Genomic DNA, 21,048 nt, shown 5'->3' with positions numbered 1-21,048 from the left:
ATTCTTGGAGCTTGCAGTTAAAGAAACGCTGTCATTAAAACAAAAAGCTTCAGCATGACTTGCCTGTAAAAGACTGAATTTCCCATTGTCTGTGCCACCACTGTGCCTGTGCTTTACTCATGAAAAAACCTCCTCAGAAGTTTGTGGGAAAACAGACACTTCTAGGAGTTGCAATCTCCTGTGACCTCTGCAGTGCTCAGTGGTTCTTTCCCAAATTGTTGGCTTCCCTGCAGACTTCAGGAGGATTTTTTTGTGAACAGAGCTGCGTTCTGGCAGTGCAGGCAGTGGGAAATGCAAGTATTTAGAATCTTCTTTTTCAGGTACGTCCGTCAAAGGTTGTTTTATTTAACAGTTATTTACAAGCGTAAAGGTGCCCAAGCATAAGCAAGATTTGGCCACGCAACACTACATCTACATAAAGTCTAAGATAGTCTTAACAAGCTGTAAAAGAGCTACAAGACAAGTCTTCATTGACACCATTTTGAAGCCCTGAGTAGCATCTCAAACCAACTGTTCATCAAATTTTTCAGGAAAAAATATATAATAAAATACATTTTAGTGCACACAAAAGCCAATTTTTTATCAAATATAAAGGATTGGTGTTGCATCGAGTCTTAAAAGTGTGTGCATCCAAGATATAGCGAATAACAATGGCACCCAAAAATCTCCATAGGCAAGTCTTTAAAAGCCTTTACTGTTTATCAGATTAAAGTTAACCATAAGCTCTAGCACTAGCATTATTATTCTCACGCCAACATCGTGGCAATACCTCATATGTGTGGTGCAGTTGTGGTTTACATACACGTGCGCACCTTGGGAGGACATTTGCATTTTGTGGGTGTGTGCAGGGGTACAGTCATTTTTACGGTTTTTAATAAATTTTATTGTATTGGGCAAGTGAATCCTATTTACCATCTCACATTCATCTGTGGCTTCCATACAGTATAATGGTGGCATTAGTTTGGTATCCCTCTATAGGAGCTGTTGGTGTAAGCATTTGAATTCAAAAGGCTTCACTGTAGAATCCCAATGGTGCCTAACAGAAGCAGCAGAATGCAGTTGTCTGTATCTGGTGCCTGTTTTCCACTTTACTTTTTAAAAGAGGACCAGGGAAGACATGTTTTTTGTCTTAAACTCTTTTTCAATTGCAGGTACATATTAAACGAATTATCATGGGGCTAATTTAACAATTATAAGGAGTTATACTGTGTAACCATTCTTTTATCTATCATCAGTTTAGAACACTGGTCCCCAAAAGCTGCCTTTACCAACTCTTGGGGCACCATTCCTCGCTCTCACACCAATGGGCCACTATTCTTAACCCGACACCAACAATAGGCCACAATTCCACCCTACTGAAATATTCCTCCTACTGACACCAATGATGGGGGGCACTGTTCCTCCCACCAACACCAAACAATGGAGCACTTTTCTTCTCACCCAGCTGGGTGTCCTTAGATACAGCCCCGGTGATGGTGAGTGGTTTTCTGGTGCATGGGTTACCCCTGGTTAGGATCCAGCTGTTTTTAAATTTCTAAATGTATGTGGCTAATATGTGATTTTTTTACCATCAACATGTAAGTCTGTCCTTGGACTTGGTTTCCATAAAATGGACAAATGCTATTTTGTTTATGCCCTGATACAATATATTTGTTTAAACTTTATCTATTGAAGCCTGCACTCTATATTGCGGTGTCTCAGGACCCTTACAACATCTAGTCATGTCATGTAATTGTATTAGCCATGCTTTTCGCAGCAAGTATGTGTAGGTCATGTTTTTTTTTTTTTTTTTAATCTTTTTTTTTTATAGTATAATACATGTCTATATATAATATGCATTTTTGTTTGTAGGTGTTATATCACCACTACGGCCTTTAAAATCCCTCAAGGTGGAACTCTGTTCTGTTTCATGTACACAGGGGTGTTGGCCCACCTTTAATCCTCTCTAGCTCAGCGCTCTCTGTATTGGCCACAGTCTGGACTCATTAAAGTTCCCTATGGCTTCGAAAGCCCCCCTTTTTTTTTTAGAACAGTTACATTTTGAATCTGGTTGAATATTACACTTGTAGCTTTCTTTATTCTTAATATTAATACGACTAACATTAACTAAGACTTAAAATAATGTGTAGTTCTAAAAGGATGCTGATGTGAGGTCATAAGTAAGAGGTGGCCCACGAAAAAAAAAAAAAAAAAGACAAGTCTTCTTAGAACGTGAGTGATACAGAAGCTTTGTGGCCTTCTGATCTTTAACAAATCTAACCAAATCAGAGTTGGATGTTCGGCAACTAAGATGAACTGGACTGCGTACAGAACAATGGATGCAGTCATACAATTACATCTTACAAAACAAAATACAGTCATTATACGACCACACCTAACACCCTGGGTGAGTTTTGAACCTGAATCAGTTAATAAAATATTTTTATTTATTAGGGGTACTTATATACTGCTATCAATTTACGCAGCGCTTTTAGACACACATACATACAGTACATTCACATCAGTCCCTGCCCTCAGAGACCTTACAATAGAAGGTTCCCAACTCACATTCATACATACATACACACACACACACACACACACACACACACACACACACACACACACACGGGACAATTTAGACAAGAGCCAATTACCCAACCAGCATGTCTTTGGAGTGTGGGAAGAAACTGGAGTACCCAGAGGAAACACACGCAAACTCCTGGCAGGTAATGCCGTGGTTGGGATTCAGACAACCCGAGTGCTGCCAGGCGGAAGCACTAACCACTTAGCCACTGTGAGCCTATGAATGTTTCCTGAGGTGATACTATTTAAACATCTGCCATAAAGACCAATGCCAACCTTTTTTTAACTTTAACATGAGCTGGGAAAACATAAAATGTCTGCATGTGACCCTGTTGGGTCAATAATGCTGTACCTAGAACAAAACACATACATTTTGATTCTAGTTGAATTTTAATCTCCTGATTTGTACGGCTTTTCCCCTGTTGTAGTGTGAGGAAAAATAGGATTTTTGTACTCACCGTAAAATCCTTTTCTCTGAAGTTCACCGACTGACACAGCTTCATTAATCTTGACAATAGGGTTGTGACGCCACCTTCAGGAGAGGACTAGGCAGAACATGTTATACATGTGATAAAAACAGAACTTTACAGTTCCGCCCAGGGGGTGATCCCTCCAGTAACATCCCCTCAGCCTGCCTCCTGCAGTTCAGTAGGTCAACAAGCAGTATAACGTAAAGCAATAGGAGGGGAGGGTGCTGTGTCAGTCAGTGAACTTCAGAGAAAAGGATTTTACGCTGAGTACAAAAATCCTATTTTCTCTTTCGTTCACTGACACAGCTCCATTAATCTTGACCATAGGGACGTCCCCAAGCAGTGTCATAACGAGGGGTGGGAACAGCATAGAAAAACTTCACCCACAACCAGAAGTGCTCCCCAATAAGGGAATCACCACCTTATCTAGCCACATCAGAACTTGCGGTCAACAATGCAACAGTGCATTATACTCAAAAGTAACTGTATTTTCTTTAAACAGAAAAAAGCGTGCAAAATTGAAACATTACATGGCCGCTTGCAAAACTTTGCAGCCAAAGCAAGCATCAGACGATGCGCTTACATCCACTTTGTAGAATTTGGTAAAAGTGTGAATGGACGACCAAGTCGCTGCCTCACACACTTGAGCGACTGACGCTTGATGTCGGAAGCCAAAGAAGTTCCAATTGCTGTGACAGCAAAGGGGGGAACCTGCCCCTTCAAGGCGTAGGCCTGTACCACAATCTGTCCGATCCACCTAGAAATGGTGGCCGACAAGACATACCTTTCTTCAGACCAGTTTCTGAAATGAACAGAGAGCCTGACTTCTGAAAGGGAGTCGTGGCAGGCAAATGCACCCTTAGAGCCCTGACCACGTCCAGGGAATAAAGGGCCACCTCTTTAGGATGTGTCCGTTTAGGACACAGAAATGGTAACACAATGTTTTCATTGATGTGAAACTCCAAAACCACCTTTCGGCAGAAAAGAAGGTCGTGAACGCAACACCATCTTATCCTTATGGGTAACCAGGTAGGGTGACTTGAGAGACAATGCCGCCAGTTCCAAAACCCTCCTGGCTGAAGTAATGGCCACTAGGAAAACCACTTTCTGAGAGAGTCAAAGGAATTTTCCTGATGCTCTCCAACGGCTGTGTTTCTGAAGTGCCGATAGCACCAGGTTCAGATCCCTCAGGGGTAAAGGTGAACGCACCAGAGGGGCTACATGCCGGACCCCTTGAATATAAGTGCTCACTCGAAAGTGAGACGCCCAGGGTCGTTGGAAAAAAAAAAAACAGCCAAAACTGATATTTGTCCCTCAATTGTGCTTAAGACCAGTTTCTGGTCTACTCCTCGCTGTAGGAACAGCAGGATCCTGGAAATGGAATAGGTGCGCGGACGCCAACTCCTCACATATGGAGATGTAGGCCTTCCAGGTACGATGGTATATCTTCAGACAAGGCGATTTTCGTGCCCTCAACATAGCTGAAATCACAGAGTCCGACAGGCCCCAGTTCCTTAGCACCTGGCTCTCAACAGCCATGGCGTTAAAACCAGCGATGGTAAAGCAGGATGGAGAATCGGACCTTGACACAGAAGGTCCTCTCGCAACGGTAGTTGCCAGAGAGTATCCGCAACCAGACGTACTAGGTCGGCGTGCCAGGGACGCCGAAGCCAATTGGGGCAATCAGTATTACTGGAATCCACTCGGCCTCCACTCTGTGGAGCAGACGTGGTAGTAGCTTTAGCGGAGGAAAGGCGTAGATCAATCTGTACTGAACCCATGGAGCCACCAGCGGGACTGACGCGTCTGCCCAAGGAAGGACCTCTTGTCCTGGATACAAATCTCATTACCTTCCGATTGAGACAAGAGGCCAGAAGATATGGTGTGCCCCACCAAAGGCACAGTAGCCTGAACACATCCGGATGCAACGCCTGTTCTCCCGGGTCCAGCATCTGGTGACTTAGGCAGTCCGCCTCCAGATTTCCACTCCCGGGATGTAAATGGCTGACAAGGCCGGTACATTTCGCTCTGTTCACTGAAGGATGTGAGCGACCTCCTGTGCTGCAGCCCAGCTTCTTGTTCCTCCTTGATGGTTGATATATGCCACCGTCGTGGTGTTGTCTGACTGGATCCTGAACGGATGCTCTCGTAGTCCCATGTACCATGTGGAGAGGCATAGCCTGATCGCTCGGTGTTCGAGCACATCGATTGGCAACTTGGATTCCTCCCCCAACCAGAGGCCCTCAGTACTCCACCACAGCCGGTCAGGCTGGTGTCTGTTGTGATCACAGTCCAATGTAGAGGTAGGAACGACTTCCCGGACCGAAGTGCCGGGGACCTCAGCCACCAGAGCAGGGAGTCCCTGACTGACTGGCTCACCCAAATTTGCAGATCCAGGGATAACCGAGATTTGCCCATTTTGTCAATAACTCCTTCTGCAAGCCTCTGGGGTGAAACTGGGCGTACAGTACCGCCTCGAAGGAGGCCACCATGAGGACCAGAACTCGCATGCAGAAGTGTGACGACCCCTACGGTTCAACAATAGTTTTACCATGGCTCTGAGAGTCTGCAACTTGTCTGAAGGGAGAAAAACTCTCGCTTCTATGGAGTCCAGCAGGAAGCCTAGGTACTCCAAGCGCTGAGTCGGTATGAGCACCGACTTTTTATAGGTTCAACAGCCACCCAAATTCCTGCAGGGTTTGCATGGCGATTGCCACATCCTTCTTTAATTCTAAGGCAGAAGCTGCTCTCAGAAGGAGATCGTCCAGGTAACTTACGATTGCAATCCCTCGTCGCAACAATGCCAAAATTGGAGCCAATACCTTGGTAAAGACTCGGGGTACTGAAGCCAAGCCAAAAGGGAGAGCCACAAACTGGTAGTGGGCTTTCCCAACTGCAAATCGCAGAACCATCTAATGCCGGAGGCATATGGGTATGTGCAGGTACGCATCCTGAATGTTCAAAGATGCCAGGGAGTGCCCTTGCTGGAGTGCAGCGACTACTGAGCGAACCAATTCCATTTGGAACCTCTGTACTTTAACAAAGCAATTGAGGCTTTTAGGTCCAAGATTGGACGTACCCCTTCCTTCTTTGGGGACTACAAAAAGATTGCCGGAGAACCCCTGGAACCTTTCCGAGCTCAGAACAGGCACTATTACCCTGCGGCTCAGCAGGTCCCATACAGCCCCCAATAGGGCCTCCCAGCGAGCCGGGAGTAAGGTTATGCTGGAGGGGAAGAATCTGTTTGGTGGCCAAGAGAGGAACTCTATCTTATAGCCAGAGGAAATCAGATCGCAGACCCATTGGTCAGACACCTGAGAGGCCAACCCGGTTGCAAACTCCCGAAGGCGACCCCCCACCCGTATGACAGGTGAGGGCAAACGGTATGTGGTAGCACTTTTGCTCACAGGCTTGTTAGGTTTGCGGTTCCAGGGATGCTTTTGTCCCTCAGAGGTCATCCTGTAGGACTGGGATCGTTTAGCCGAAGCCCCAGATGGACACAAATAGCCTCTTTTAAATGGAAAATGAGGGCCCTTGCCTACGGCGTGGTTCCTTACCTTGCTCCAAACAGGTCAGGAAGACTACTCTTCCCATCTGTGACATTCTTAAAAATGTCATCCAATGAGGCTCCAAAGAGCCGCTCACCAAGGAAGGGTAGTTCCGTAAAGGCATTTTGGGACCAAAAAGGTCTGTTGCAGTCACCCCCATTCCTTGTATATGAACCTATTGAAATAAGTCAGATACGGAAACACCTTAGGTGCATGGGCTGGCTTACAGGACCCAAAAGGGACTGCTACTTCAGCAGAAGGACCTGCTGTATTCTTATCTTTAGGGTATCATGCACAGCTGTGATAAGTGCTCCAACTAGCGCTTTTCTTGTGCGGACACAGACAGGGACTTATTCTCACGGTCCTGGTCAGCGTCATCTGAAGCAACAGAGCAGGGCCCGCCAGTCTCAGCGGGGCCTGAGTCTGTGTCAGAGCTCTGCCCGGAGGGGGGGGCAGGGGCCATTTTTTACCACCTTGCGCCCACACACCGCCTCCAACCCTGGCAATGAATGTTTTAAGGACCGCCGCCAAAGCGTCCAAAGGCACTGCACTGTTTGCAGACGAGCCGGTTGTAATTGCAGGGGTTCGGGGGAAGAAACATCAGTTCTGAAGCCATGTTGACCCACCCTGTCTGCCACCCTTGGGGACTTAAGACAGGTGCACAGTCCCACCCTCCTGGCTGCTGCAGACTGAGGGGTCCCCACTGCAGGACTCACCACCCTGACCAAGTTCTGTGCCGTTCAGGTACAAGTGCCTGCGTCCTGTGTCAGCTCCCAGGTGTCCTGAGTGAGAAACTGCGCTGTTCTGAGCAGCAGGGACCAGCGCTGAGCATAAAAAAGAAAAAAAATCGCACTGGGCTACAACAAATTTCCCGACGGCTGCCCAGTATAAGGGATATAATCACAGGGAAAATGGCAGCTGAACTACAGCAAAATGGCCCCTGACCATGCCTGTCACCTAGCCGCCTGTTGATAGTAGATCACAGGATCCAATAATCTTGCGCAAAAGGCAAACTTCTGCAAAAACATCTTAGGACCAATGGTCCCGCAGGGTTCCTAGGTCTCCTTCGCTAGGCAGAAAAAAAAAAACTGAGCTGCAGGAGGCAGGCTGAGGGGATGTTACTGGAGGGACCACCACCTGGGCGGAACTGTAAAGTTCTGTTTTTTCACATGTATAACATGTTCTGCCTAGTCCTCTCCTGAAGGTGGCGTAACAACCCTATGGTCAAGATTAATGGAGCTGAATCAGTGAATGAAAGAGAAATTGTTCTTTTACTTATGACAAGAATTTTGTCTGACACTTCATATATGAAGGGATAAGAACTGCAATATACTAAATAGCTTCGCACTAGAGTTTAACCCACTTAAATAATTTTCCTCTATGATCCTAATAAAAACAATAGTTATATTTCTGGCTAACGAATATTAAAGAAGATCCAAACTCAATCCCTAAAATCTCATACTCTTTGATATGTTAATAAAATTCCAACAGTTGTGTCCAGTTTTGTTTTCTAATCTTTCATTAAGTAATACCTGGTAATCCTGCCATGGAGGTCCTTGTTCAGATATCTAAGGTTATGGGGCGACAGCTTTCCTCCAACTGTAGTTATGTATTGTCACCCTGTCATTTTGCCCCTGATGGGGAGTACAATGTCAACACATTGCACAGGCGTGGCCCATGGTCTAAACCAGTCCAAAGCATTGATTTGTAGCAAATACACGTAGACAGGAAGTGCCTAAAAAGGTCTGGGGGAGATCAACTACACCAAGGTACAAAAAAAAAAAAAAAAAAAAAAAAAAGGATGAAACAAAAAAAGGTGAAAGTTGCATTTTATGAAAATAATCAACAGCAGCAGTTTATACTACCCAGTGCTTTATTAAACTAATTTATATGTCAATTTTAATCATACACATACATGAGGGCACTCCTGCTTCATTCAAAAGTAACTTGGAAAGCAGTAAGGTTACCACATTCTCATAGTGCACAATATTTAGATAACTTAGTCTCGAGACTCTTCATAGTGGGCATAGCCACTGGCATATGTTCTTCCCAAGTTCAAGTGGCCAAATAGATCTGTGGCCTCTGTATCAGAATCCTTTTCTCCTTCCTCATCACCCTCCTCCTCCTCCTCATCATCATCCTCTTCTTCCTCATAATCATCATCGTATGTACTGGTGGCACCAGATGCCAGATTCTTCCAATAATTGTCATAACCAGAAGCTCCATATTCATCGTCATCTGCTCCGCTCTGCCTGCCAAACTTGAGTGTTCGTGCTACAAATAAAACAAAAAAAAACAAAAAAAGAGAACGGCTTAGAAGTGCACTCTGTGCCCCTAGGTCTGACTATACTGCCACTAGTTTCCACAGGCAAGCAAGCACCATTAAATATAGAGGCTTATTATTGTATATTCTGCCCTTACCTACCTACAAATCCAATAAATTGCAGAGCAAGCTTAATGAGCTATACAGGCTTACTACTGTACTTCCTGACCACCACCTATCTATACATCTTCTCATTTTCACTTAAAAGATTATGAACTATACAAGCTTACTACTGTACTGCCTGCCCTCCGCTACCTACACATCCGCTAATTTCCGAAGCAGGTTCTATGAACTATATTGTCTTCTTACTATACTTCCTTCCCTTTGCCTACCTACAAATCTGCCAATTTTTAGTGCATGCTCAATCAACTATACAGACTTACTATTGTGCTTCAAGCCCACCTACACATTCGCTAATTTTCAGTGCAAAGCTCCATAAGCTACACAGGCTTATTACTGTGATTGCTGCTCTTAGCATAACTATACATCTGTTTACTTTCAGTGAAAGCTCCATGAAATAAACAGGATTACTACTGTACATCCTGCACTTAACCGCGATATACATCCGCTTATTTATAGTTCAAACACCATGAAATAGAATGGCTTTTACTGCATGTTTCATAAGATATCCTTTTTTTAAAAGGTTTATCAAAATTGAAAGGTAGCTAACTGAATTAGTGTAATAAATGGTATGCGCTTTCTTCACAAGGGACTGCTAAAGCATATTAGAGACCAAAATATGTTTTTTGAACAAGCTAGGTGGAGTCCAAAGCAAAAAAGAGAAAAACACTTACTAGACATGCTGAGATCCTTTGTTTGCTGCGTTTCATGGCCGCATTTTGGGCAGGGGGGCTCCTTGCCTTTCTCAGTCTTAAACACTTTGCTACGAGCATGATCGTCACAAAAACATGCCTGTCCAAACAAAGTGAAATGAGTGAAAGGCCATGAAGGTGCTTCCTACTGTCAACCTGTAATCATTTTTGTCAATATTAGTCATAATTACCTTGCAGCGCAGGCATGAATGTTGACCTAATCGATTGCAGGAGGCACCTGTTTAAAAAAATAAAATGTCAACAAACCACAAAACAATCCAAACTGTTTAATCTAGGCTACAAGCATAAAGAGGTTGAAAGAGATAACTGGCAGGCATTATGAACACCTGTCAGACGTCCTCCAACCACTAAGTGTGATAGGACACACCAAACAGCTTAGTCCAGATTTGCACATTAGTCAAGCATAGCATTCATTTCAGTGAAAAAAAAACACAATAACAAAATGAAGACTAAAAACACCACAGGACTTTTCTGCTGTGAAAGGGTTACATAGAGAATAAACTGACTATTAGGAGTGAGTATTCCAATTTGATTTGCATATTGTTTTTCTTCAGCTACGATTGGGCTTTAAGCCATTTCCCAATGACTTACATTTAAAGGTTTCTGCCTCCAGGACTTGGCAGCTTGCCTGGTGTTCAAACTGGTCATCTTCACACAGGAAGTTGTAACAGAAAGAGCAACTGAATATCCTGCCACCTGTATAACACAAGATTAGAAAGATTTAGAAAGCAGAAGTGCCAATAAACATTTACCATTACAAAGCTTAAGCATATTTCAAATCAATCAATGCAGGTTTGTGTCTGTACTCTGAAAGCCTTTTGATTACCTAAGAGCAGGGTGTTTCAGGGAAGAAAGCAGGCAAGGCCACATGTGACCATTCTTATTGCTGCCAGTCTGCATTTCTTGGCAACTGGCTAGCATTGTTGTACAAACAAAAAGAAAGTTTTCACATCAAAAACCATTTAAAATAAGCCTTTATTTTAAAGTTAGTTTCAAATTAGTACAGCTGCGATTTGATTGGATTTTCAGTGCAACTTGATTTGGTTTTGGCGTTTTTGATACTACTGCATTTTGACTCATCCCTGCTGGTAGCCAGCAGGAATGAGTCATTAGTTGCCGACCGGCTCACACCGATATACGTCGGCAGACGGGCACGTACAGGCATATTAACGTACCTGTACGTTGCCCTTTAAGGCGCGGCATTGTGGGCACGTGCTGCCAGCTCTGCGAGTGTGATCGCGGGTCCCGTGGACGCGATGTCCGTGGGGATACCCGTGATCGTCTCACGGAAAGGAAGAATGGGGAAGTGCTGATGTAAACATGAATTTCCCCATTCTTCCTAGTGACAGTACACTGATCACAGTTTCCTGTGATCGGGAGCGGTGATCAGCGTCGTGTCACATGTAGCCCCTCCCCCCCACAGTTAGAATCACTCACTAGGACACAGTTAACCCCTGCAGCACCCCCTAGTGGTTGACCCCTTCACTGCCAGTCACATTTACACAGTAATAAGTGCATTTTTAAGCTCATTGATCGCTGTATAAATGTTAATGGTCCCAAAATAGCACAATCTGTCCGCCATAATGTTGCAGTCACAATAAAAAAAAAAAAATTATCGCAGATCGCCGCCATTACTAGTAAAATAAAAAAATAAAAAAATAAATAAAAAAATAAAAAAGCTATAAAAGCGATCCCCTATTTTGAAGGCGCTATAACTTTTGTGCAAACCAAATTGGCTTATTGTGATTTATTTATTTTTTAACAAAAATACGTAGAATACCTATCAGCCTAAAGTGAGGGAAAAAAATGTTTTTATATATTTTTGGGGGATATTTATTATAGCAAAAAGTAAAAAATACTGCGTTTTTTCAAAATTGACACTTTTTTTGTTTATAGCGCAAAAAATAAAAACCGCAGAGGTGATCAAATACCACCAAAAGAAAGCTCTATTTATAGGAAAAAAAAAAAAGGACATCAATTTTGTTTGGCAGCCACGTCGCACGACCACGCAATTGTCAGTTAAAGCGATGCAGTGCCAAATTGCAAAAAATGCTATGGTCTTTGGGCAGCCAAATGGTCTGGAAGTGGTTAAGGAGCCAGCACCCATCGGCATCCTAAAAACCAGCGACTCATTCCCGATTTCAAGAGCAAAGATGAGTCAATGGTTGTTAAATGTAGAACTTTTTTTAATCTTAAAGTGATTGTAAAGCCTCGCTTTTTTTTTTTTAAATAACAAACATGTTATACTTGCCTCCTCTGTTGCAGTGGATATGCACAGAGCAGCCCTGATCCTCCTCTTCTCCGGTGCTCCTGGCCCTTCCCTCCTGATGAGATAGGCCAGCAGCTTGATACGGGGCACCCAAGCCGAGTCAGAGCTCCTTGTATCCCTTCAGACACAAAGTCCGAACCCGGCCCTGCCCCCGCTCTCCTGATTGGTTAACTGACTTTGATTGACAGCAACAGGAGCCAATGGCGCCACGGCTCTGCCCCAGCCATTCAGGAGGAGAATCCTGGATGGGCGAGGGAATTGTGGACATCGCTGGATAGATAAGGGGCTTAGGGTAAACATTAGGGGGTGCTGGGGGGTCTGCTACACACAAAAGGTTTTTCATCTTAATGCATTAAGATATAAAACCTTTTGCCTTTACAACTCCTTTAATGCATTCTATGCATTAAGATAAAAAGCTTCAGTGTTCAGCAGCCCCCCTAATATTTAACTGAGCCCCATCTCGATCCAGCGATGGTTCACAAGAACCTGGCCTGCCTGGGACTCTCCCTCCTGATTGGCTGAGACACAGCAGTGGGCGCCATTGGCTCCCGTTGCCATCAAAGTCAGTGAGCCAATGAGGAGGGAGAGGGAGCAGTGCCGAGCCGCAGCTCCATGTCTGTCTCCATGGAAACACAGAGCAGTGGCTCAGGTGCCCCCATAGAAAGATTGCCTTCTGTGGGGGCCATTGGCAGGAGGGAGGGGCAAGAAGCTCTGACGAGGATCCAGAGAAGAGGACCGAGGCTGCTCTGTGCAAAACTATTGCATAGAACAGGCAAGTATAACCTGTTTGTTATTTTTAACCACTCGAGATCCGCGCTATAGCTGAATGACGGCTATAGCACAGACCTGCTTTGCCGGGACGACGTCTATTGACGTCGTACCGTGCACGAGCGTTCTGCGCGCGCGGCGCTCTGTGATCAGCGAGTCTATGAGACTTGCCTGATCACAGATCGGAGCAAGGGATCGATCCCGACCCCTTACCACGTGATCAGCTGTCAGCCAATGACAGCTGATCATGTGATCACAACAGAGCCGGTAATCGGCTATTTTTCCTCCTCGCACTGACAGCACGATGAGAAAAAAAAAAAGCCGATCACCGGCGGCCGCGAGAGGGACTTCAGTCCCGATCACGGCAAGCTGGGGCCCAAGTCATCAGTGCCAACCTGCCCCCTGCCAGTGCCACCTAATTATAGTAAAAGTGCCACCCATTAGTGCCCATAGTGCCACCCATCAGTGCCCACAATCTGCCTCAACAACAGTGCTGCACCTCATATGCCCCATATCCGTGCCCATCAGTGCCACCTATCAGTGGCCATCAGTCCCATCTATCAGTGGTACCTATCCGTGCCACCCATTTGTGCCCATCAGTACCACCTTAACCGTGCCTATCAGTGCCCAGTGCAGCCTATCAGTGCCCACCAGCGCCGCCTCATCAGCGCATTTCAATGAAGGAGAAAAATGACTTGTTGGCAAAATGTTATAACAAACTATTAAACATGATTTTTTTTGTTTGTTTAGCAAAAAATAAAACTCCCAGCTGTAATTAAATACCACCAAAACCACCAAAGGACTTTAAAGTGTTTGTAAAAAATAAAAATAAACTACACACCCTGGACCCTTAAACAATCTGCCCCACTCTGAAAATTGTAAAAAAAAAAAAAACACTCCCCCTGAATCGACTACTTCCTGTATGCCCTATCTGCGCTGACCAAGAAAATCAGGCCTGCTCAGCTCTGACCACTGTGGTCAGGGTACGTCCCTCCATCATACGCATCTGTCCTCTCTGCTCTCCTCTCTCTCCCCCATCTTACTGCCAGTCATCTCCCTCTGTGTGTCTGTCTCCGCCCTGCTGCTGCTATTCTTAAAACAAAAAAAAGTAACATTTTCATTGCCTTGTGGCTGCTTTACAGCTATGAGACGGGGATTCTGCAGAGGAGACGAGTGGCCACGTGATCTCCCTGGCTGACGTCAAAGGGAGATCACGGCTCCTCTTGCAGAAGAAATCAGAGCTGTAAAGCAGCCGCGAGTAATGTGACCGGCATAAAGACAGCTGAAATTCTGTATTTAGAATGCTCGCTTTTTTAAAACCACTGACAGTGTGCTATGCCAGCCTCTAATAGAGGGGCTGGCATAGTGAGATATACAAGGGTTAACAAACACTTTAATATCACTTGAAAGAGCTGGCACTCAATGGTCTCTAAACAACCAATGACCATTCCTGCTGTCATCACACTTAGTAATCTGCTCTTCCGTTCTGCTGGCAATCAGTGCTCCCTCAACTCCAGCAGTTGGCTGTCCTTCAGCATTCTCACATCCAATGCAGGGCCATAGTCCCTGAATCAGTCTCTGTAACATCAGAGGACAGACCAACAGAGTATAAGAGGCTACAGGAGCAAATAAAACGGCTTTAATCTGTACCCTTAGGGTAGATGCACACCCGGTGCAGTCCCACTACAAGAAAAAGCAAAATGCCTCGTCTCTTACCTGGCTGGTTCACACTGCCTTGTTGCGGTTGTGTTTGCTGAAGATAAGTACTGAATGCACTACTTTTATCAAGCTAAGCACAGTGCAAGGCAGACCGCTGCCTTGTACAGTGCGGCGGCCAATAGAACTCAATGAGATGTCACCGATATTTCAATAAAGTTCATTTAAAAAAAAAAAAAAGTAAACCGTGTGATGCACATTGGCAGTGCTGTCCTCTCATCACACACCAGCCACTGTGTTGTAATGCAGCGGCTGGTGTGAATTTACTGTACCCTATGGCATAAACAAGCAGTTCATTCTTACAATGCAGGTGTAGCCCCAATAAAAGGGAGAATTACCGTAGTTTTCTAGAGATGAGCTTATAAATGACACAAACTGAAAAGGCAGGCAAGACTGGGAACATGTAGAACTATGTGGAAATAGCTTTGTATTATTTACCAACAATGATTTAAAGCAGGATCTGTAAAAAAAAACTGTAGTTCAATCCACAGAAATTCTTAGCGAAGTATCCAGAGCATGTGTTTACATGGCCCTAAAAGTAAACCTGTGCTCTGTTCATGAAAAAGACAAAACAGGGGTACTAAAATGCCTCCGTCTCCGGCTGAATTCTGACCTCCATTTACTATATTAAATCTGCATGGCCATCAAAAAGTCATAGACGTAGAGAGCACATTTATATATTGGAAATTATGCAAATTATTCCCCTTCCTCCAATGCGATAGGAAAGCACACATGGGGTTGGGTAAATGGGCCTTAGCCATGTGTAAGCTATAAGTTGCAAAATGGAGCTTACACAGGGCTTCTGATCTTTATTTGCGGAGCTGTATGAGGCATCAGAAGAGCAAAAGAAAACGGCAAGTATGTGCATCTGCTTGCATGAGCAAACCAAAGATTCACATGGGAAACATTTGACATGTCAAAAGATCTGTAATTATGGGTAGCCACCACTCCTATTAGACAAGACATAAAGGTCTGCGACTGCCACTGTCAGGGTCACAGCTTATTCCAAAATGCAGAGTCAAATTGTAAGCCACTCGCCCACCCATTCATTTATTTATTGGAAAATAAAGCAGAACCCATTGCATACTGGTGACAATATCCCTGCCATCAGCATGTTCCCTGTCAGCACATGTGCATCCAGCAGAGACTGATTTGCTCCTAATGCTGATTTTCCTCCTTCCTGCCCAAGTCGGCTATAGAGGGGATTACAAGATGATATAAAGACAATTTCACGAGATTCTGCTAGTTACATTTTTTTTTAAATATATAGAAGTTACGGCATATATAAGTGTAAACACTTCTTCTGTAATGACCACACAGCTTCCCTACCCCCCCCCCTCTTTTTTTTTTTTAAATATATATTTTTTTAGATTTGCTAATACAAAAAGAAAAACAACCAGTACAATCAAAGGCTCAAGAAGCCCATGTGACATCTCAAAAAACAAAAACCCATTAAGTAAACCCCAGCCTAGCGTCCCCCTCAAGCAGTCAAGCATACATAAGCTGGTATAGACAATAGGGTAGTTTGTGCAGCTAGTAACAACCAATAGTACACAGAAGTAATCTAGGTACTATTGCTTGGTGGAGAGGGGGTTGGGGTGTGGCAGGTGTTTAAAGTTGACATGTGGACGTCACACACAGTGGGGGGATACTTTATCCCTCTGTGTATTGGCTATGGGCAGCTGAAGGTTAACAGCAAACAGGGGAGTATTAAAAAGTGTTATTTCTTACCTTAAGCCTATGCTCAGCTGACACCCTGGTTTGTTGGTGGGTCATCCGCGTCCTCACATACAGTGCAGAACTGATGATCAAAGTGCGACCACCGGACAGAGCACCGAGGAGAAGTGGCTTTGAAGGTGGAAGCCTGGGGGGGGGGGCATTTACCCTTTGCAGTGCAGGGACAGTCCCACTGCATGGGTAGGTTTTACATTTCTTTGGGAGCTTAAGCTTTAAAAGCAGTTAATTTGCTAATAACCCAAACCTTAAAGTGGAACTATACTCTCTCAACATTACAGTTTTTAATCCTTATGCTGCTAATATAAGTAAATACTGTAGATAGTAAAGTATATTATATTGATTTGTTTTATTTTTATTTTTTACATTTCTTCAGTTACTTTCTGGTTTTCAGGCCTAGGCAAACAATGTCATACATTCCAGGAGACTTCAGGAGGGGGGGGGGGGCTTTATCAGCCAAGCACACCCTGTGTGCCTGGGCCAAGGGTACATGGTTAACAAATTTTAGTAAGTAAATTCATCTGCCCTTACTTAACCACTTGCCGACCGCCGCACGACGATGTACGTCGACAGAATGGCACGGGCAGGCATAAGGGCTTACATGTACGTCCTTGCCTGCCCGCGGGTCGGGGGCCCGATCGGGCCCCCGCCCGGTGCCTGCGGCGGTCGGTATTCGTTCGGCAGCGATCCTGGACGAGGGGACGGCCATTCATTCATGGCCACCCCCTCGCGATCGCTCCCGACGAATGAAAATGTCCCGTGACATCACTTCCTCTCCTGTAATGTAAACACAGGAGAGGAAGTGATGTATTCTCTCCTCCGTGTCGGTATTTTTCGTTCCAGCACCGAGGAGAGAGCATCGGTGAGTTGCACAAGCACTACACTACACAGTAGAACATGCCAGGCACACTCACACCCCCCCTTTACCCCCCAATTACCCCTGCCCCCCCAGTCACAGTGACACCAATGCATTTTTTTTTTTTTGCATTGGTGTCATTTGTGACTGTAATAACTGTTAGGGCAGTTAGGGTTAGCCCCCTTTAGTTCTAATGTGCCCCCCTAACCCCCCCAATAAAGGTTTAACCCCGTGATCACCCCCGCTCGCCAGTGTCACTAAGGCTGGGTTCACATTGCAGCGGTTTATGAGAACGAATGTGATTCGCACCGCACTGCAGTGCAAATCACATCCGATCTCTGTGCGATTCGAGTTCAGCCATACAGATAGTATGGCTGAATTCGTGTCGCACCCGCCGCAAATTCGCACGGGACCCTTTTTTTGGCCCGCAGCAGAATCGGATCGCATGGGTGTTCACACCATGCGATCCGAGTTTGCAGATCGCACTGCGATATGCGAACTGATCTGGGGGTGTCATTAACATTTCACTGACACTCCCAGCAGTTCGCATAGGGCAGTGTGAACTGCCGCCGGGAGGCATGCGATGCGGGAACCCGCCGTGGATTCATGGCGTTCCCGCATCGCTCCAGTGTGAACCTAGCCTAATAAGCAATCATTTTTCTGATCGCTGTATTAGTGTCACAGGTGACGCTAGTTAGGCAGGTAGGTATTTAGGTTCGCCGCAGCTTTTTATAGCGCCAGGGACCCCCATATACTACCGCATAAAGCCCCCTGATTTCCCCCTAGTTAACCCTTTCACCAGTGATCACCATATAACTGTTACAGGTGACGCTGGTTGGTTAGTTATTTTTTTTATAGTTTCAGGGCACCCGCCATTCATTACCTAGTCTCACTAGTGTACCCCTAAATTTAGGGGTGTCTACTTTCTAAAATGGGGTCATTTGGGGGGGGGTTTGTGCCATCTTGGCATTTTATGGCCTTCAAAACTGTAACGCCCTTAGAAAGCCTGAAGGCGGTGCTTGGTTTTCGGGGCCCCGTACGCGGCTAGGCTCCCAAAAAGTCCCACATATGTGGTATCCCCGTACTCAGGAGAAGCAGCAGAATTTATTTTGGGGTGTCATTTCACATATGCCCATGGCATGCGTGAGAAATATATCATTTAGTGACAACTTTGTGAAAAAAAAAAAAAGTTTGTAATTTTCCCGCAACTTGTGGCAAAATATAAAATATTCCATGGACTCAACATGCCTCTCAGCAAATAGCTTGGGGTGTCTACTTTCTAAAATGGGGTCATTTGTGGGGGTTTTGTGCCATCTTGGCATTTTATGGCCTTCAAAACTGTAATAGGTAGTGAGAAGTGAAATCAAAAATTTACGCCCTTAGAAAGCCTGAAGGCGGTGCTTGGTTTTCGGGGCCCCGTACGCGGCTAGGCTCCCAAAAAGTCCCACATATGTGGTATCCCCGTACTCAGGAGAAGCAGCAGAATTTATTTTGGGGTGTCATTTCACATATGCCCATAGCATGTGTGAGCAATATATCATTTAGTGACAACTTTGTGTAAAAAAAAAAAAAAAAAATTATTTTTTGTCATTATTCAATCGCTTGAGGCAAAAAAATAAAATATTCAATGGGCTCAACATGCCTCTTATCAATTTCCTTAGGGTGTCTACTTTCCAAAATGGGGTCATTTGGGGGGGTTTTGTACTGCCCTGCCATTTTAGCACCTCAAGAAATGAGATAGGCAGTCGTAAACTAAAAGCTGCGTAAATTCCAGAAAACGTACCTTAGTTTGTAGATGTGACAACTTTTGCGCAAACCAATAAATATACAATTATTGACTTTTTTTTTTACCAAAGACATGTGGCTGAATACATTTTGGCCTAAATGTATGACTAAAATTGAGTTTATTGGATTTTTCTAATAACAAAAAGTAGAAAATATCATTTTTTTTCAAAATTTGCGGTCTTTTTACGTTTATATAGCAAAAAATAAAAATCGCAGAGGCAATCAAATACCATCAAAAGAAAGCTCTATTTGTGGGAAGAAAAGGACGCAAATTTTGTTTGGGTACAACATTGCATGACCGCGCAATTACCAGTTAAAGCAGCGCAGTGCCAAATTGTAAAAAGACCTCTGGTCATTTACCAGCAAAATGGTCCGGTCTGAAGGTGGTTAAGAAGGCTGCAGCCAGAAATGCTAGAGGGGCATTTTTCAAAGTGATTTTTTAGCAAAATAAAGCATGGAGACATGGATGGATGAGGGAGTTTGCGTAATATAGAACTCCAAAAACTTAACTATATTAAAAACAAATTAGTGTTTTTGGCTTGTGCAGCTCAATGATGAACGTGTAGGCAAACCATGAAATTCATAATTGAAGAATCTGCACATCTCACATATTCTAGACAGCAAAACCAATGTCTGATCTAACTTTTCTCTACTTTAATGAAAGCAATACAGGTTGGTGAAGCACCGGTCAGCCCTGTAGTCTTATCAGTCAGCTCCCTGTGCCCTATGTAATATAGCAAAGGCTGATTAATGCCTAGTACACATAAGTTTATTTTCGTTGAACCCAGCAGGTGAGGCGGCCATTTAAGCAGAGAGAGATAGAGAGTCTGCCGCAGTAGAGAAACTATGTAAGTAAAGGTGCATTTTCTGTCATCCTAGAGGTAAACAAGCATTGAACCCCTGTAGTACAAGGCAGCCCCGCTGCGAAGGGAGGATTTATGTTTTTGCCTGGAGTTCAACTCTCAAGCCTCATACACATGATCAGACTTTGTACAAACTTTCCGGTGGATTTTTGTACAAAGGGCGTCAGCCGTGAACTTGTATTGCATACACACAGCAGGACTTTTTCAGCCAACTTTCACCAAATCACATGTTTTTTCTGCTCTTCACCGCCACCTTTGGTCAACTTCTGTATTGTTGTCTGATCTTTTACATTGGTTCTGAGCATGTGTGTTTGTACAAAAGTCCTATGGTTTTCTGTACACACGATCGGACTTTGATTCATCTGACTTATGTTGCCGGAAAGTTTGTCCGTTCGCACAGCCAACAAAAGAACTATAAACTCGAACACTTGTCAGTGGTTGACCAACTTACTCAGAGTCAACCAAGTCAACAGAGAAGGGCAATGTCACAGAATTAGTGTCCCTCACAATAAAATCTGGGAAGTACCGTATATACTCGAGTATAAGCCGAGATTTTCAGCCTCTTTTTTGAGGCTGAAAGTGCCCCCCTCGGCTTATACTCGAGTCATCGCTGTCTGCCCGCTCGATCAGCGTGTCGAGCAGACAGACAGCGGCCATTCTATTCAAAAGCCGCGCCTCCGGCTCCGCCTTCGCCTGTGATAGGCGGAACACTGAATTTCCCAGCAGCCTGTGTTCCGCCTATCACGGACATCGTATCATCCTCGTACTACGGACGAGGATGATACGACGTCTGTGATAGGCGGAACACAGGCTGCTGGGAAATTCAGTGTTCCGCCTATCACAGGCGAAGGCGGCGGCGCAGCTTTTGAATTTTACAATGGCCGCCGACGCAGAGGGCACGGGACGGAGGCAAGGCAAGGCACGGCACGGCACGGGACGGGACGGGACGGGGGCAAGGCAAGGCACGACACGGGACGGATGCAAGGCAAGGCACGGGACGGAGGCAAGGAGGCAAGGCACGGGACGGAGGCTCGGGACAAAGGTAGGCTGGACACACACACACACACACACACACACACACACACACAGGGATGGATGGAGACACACACAGGGATGGATGGATGGATGGATGGAGACACACACACACAGGGATGGATGGATGGATGGATGGAGACACACACACACAGGGATGGATGGATGGATGGATAGATGGAGACACACACACACAGGGATGGATGGATGGATGGACACACACACACACACAGGGATGGATGGACGGACACACAGGGATGGACGGACACACAGGGATGGACGGACA

General features: G+C 45.0%; 1 protein-coding gene across 2 annotated transcripts in view; it reads right to left on the bottom strand.

Moving 5' to 3' along the window:
- Positions 1 to 8,438: 8,438 nt before the first annotated feature.
- ZNF330 (zinc finger protein 330) overlaps positions 8,439 to 21,048 on the bottom strand; it is a 60,898-nt gene continuing 48,288 nt past the window's right edge. For both annotated transcript variants that reach the window (XM_077476944.1, XM_077476946.1), the window contains exons 7-10: positions 10,331 to 10,435; positions 9,910 to 9,956; positions 9,701 to 9,818; positions 8,439 to 8,857 (exon numbers count right to left, since the gene is read on the bottom strand). In XM_077476944.1, coding sequence (XP_077333070.1) covers positions 8,583 to 8,857; positions 9,701 to 9,818; positions 9,910 to 9,956; positions 10,331 to 10,435 — 545 coding nt within the window. In that variant the 3' untranslated portion in view covers positions 8,439 to 8,582. The remainder of the gene's footprint in view (positions 8,858 to 9,700; positions 9,819 to 9,909; positions 9,957 to 10,330; positions 10,436 to 21,048) is intronic.

The sequence above is a fragment of the Lithobates pipiens genome, unplaced genomic scaffold (genome assembly GCF_037356315.1).
Source record: "Lithobates pipiens isolate NorthernLeopardFrog02 unplaced genomic scaffold, aLitPip1_a1.2 Scaffold_13, whole genome shotgun sequence".
NCBI lineage: Eukaryota > Metazoa > Chordata > Amphibia > Anura > Ranidae > Lithobates > Lithobates pipiens.
This window is presented reverse-complemented; position numbering and strand designations above follow the sequence as displayed.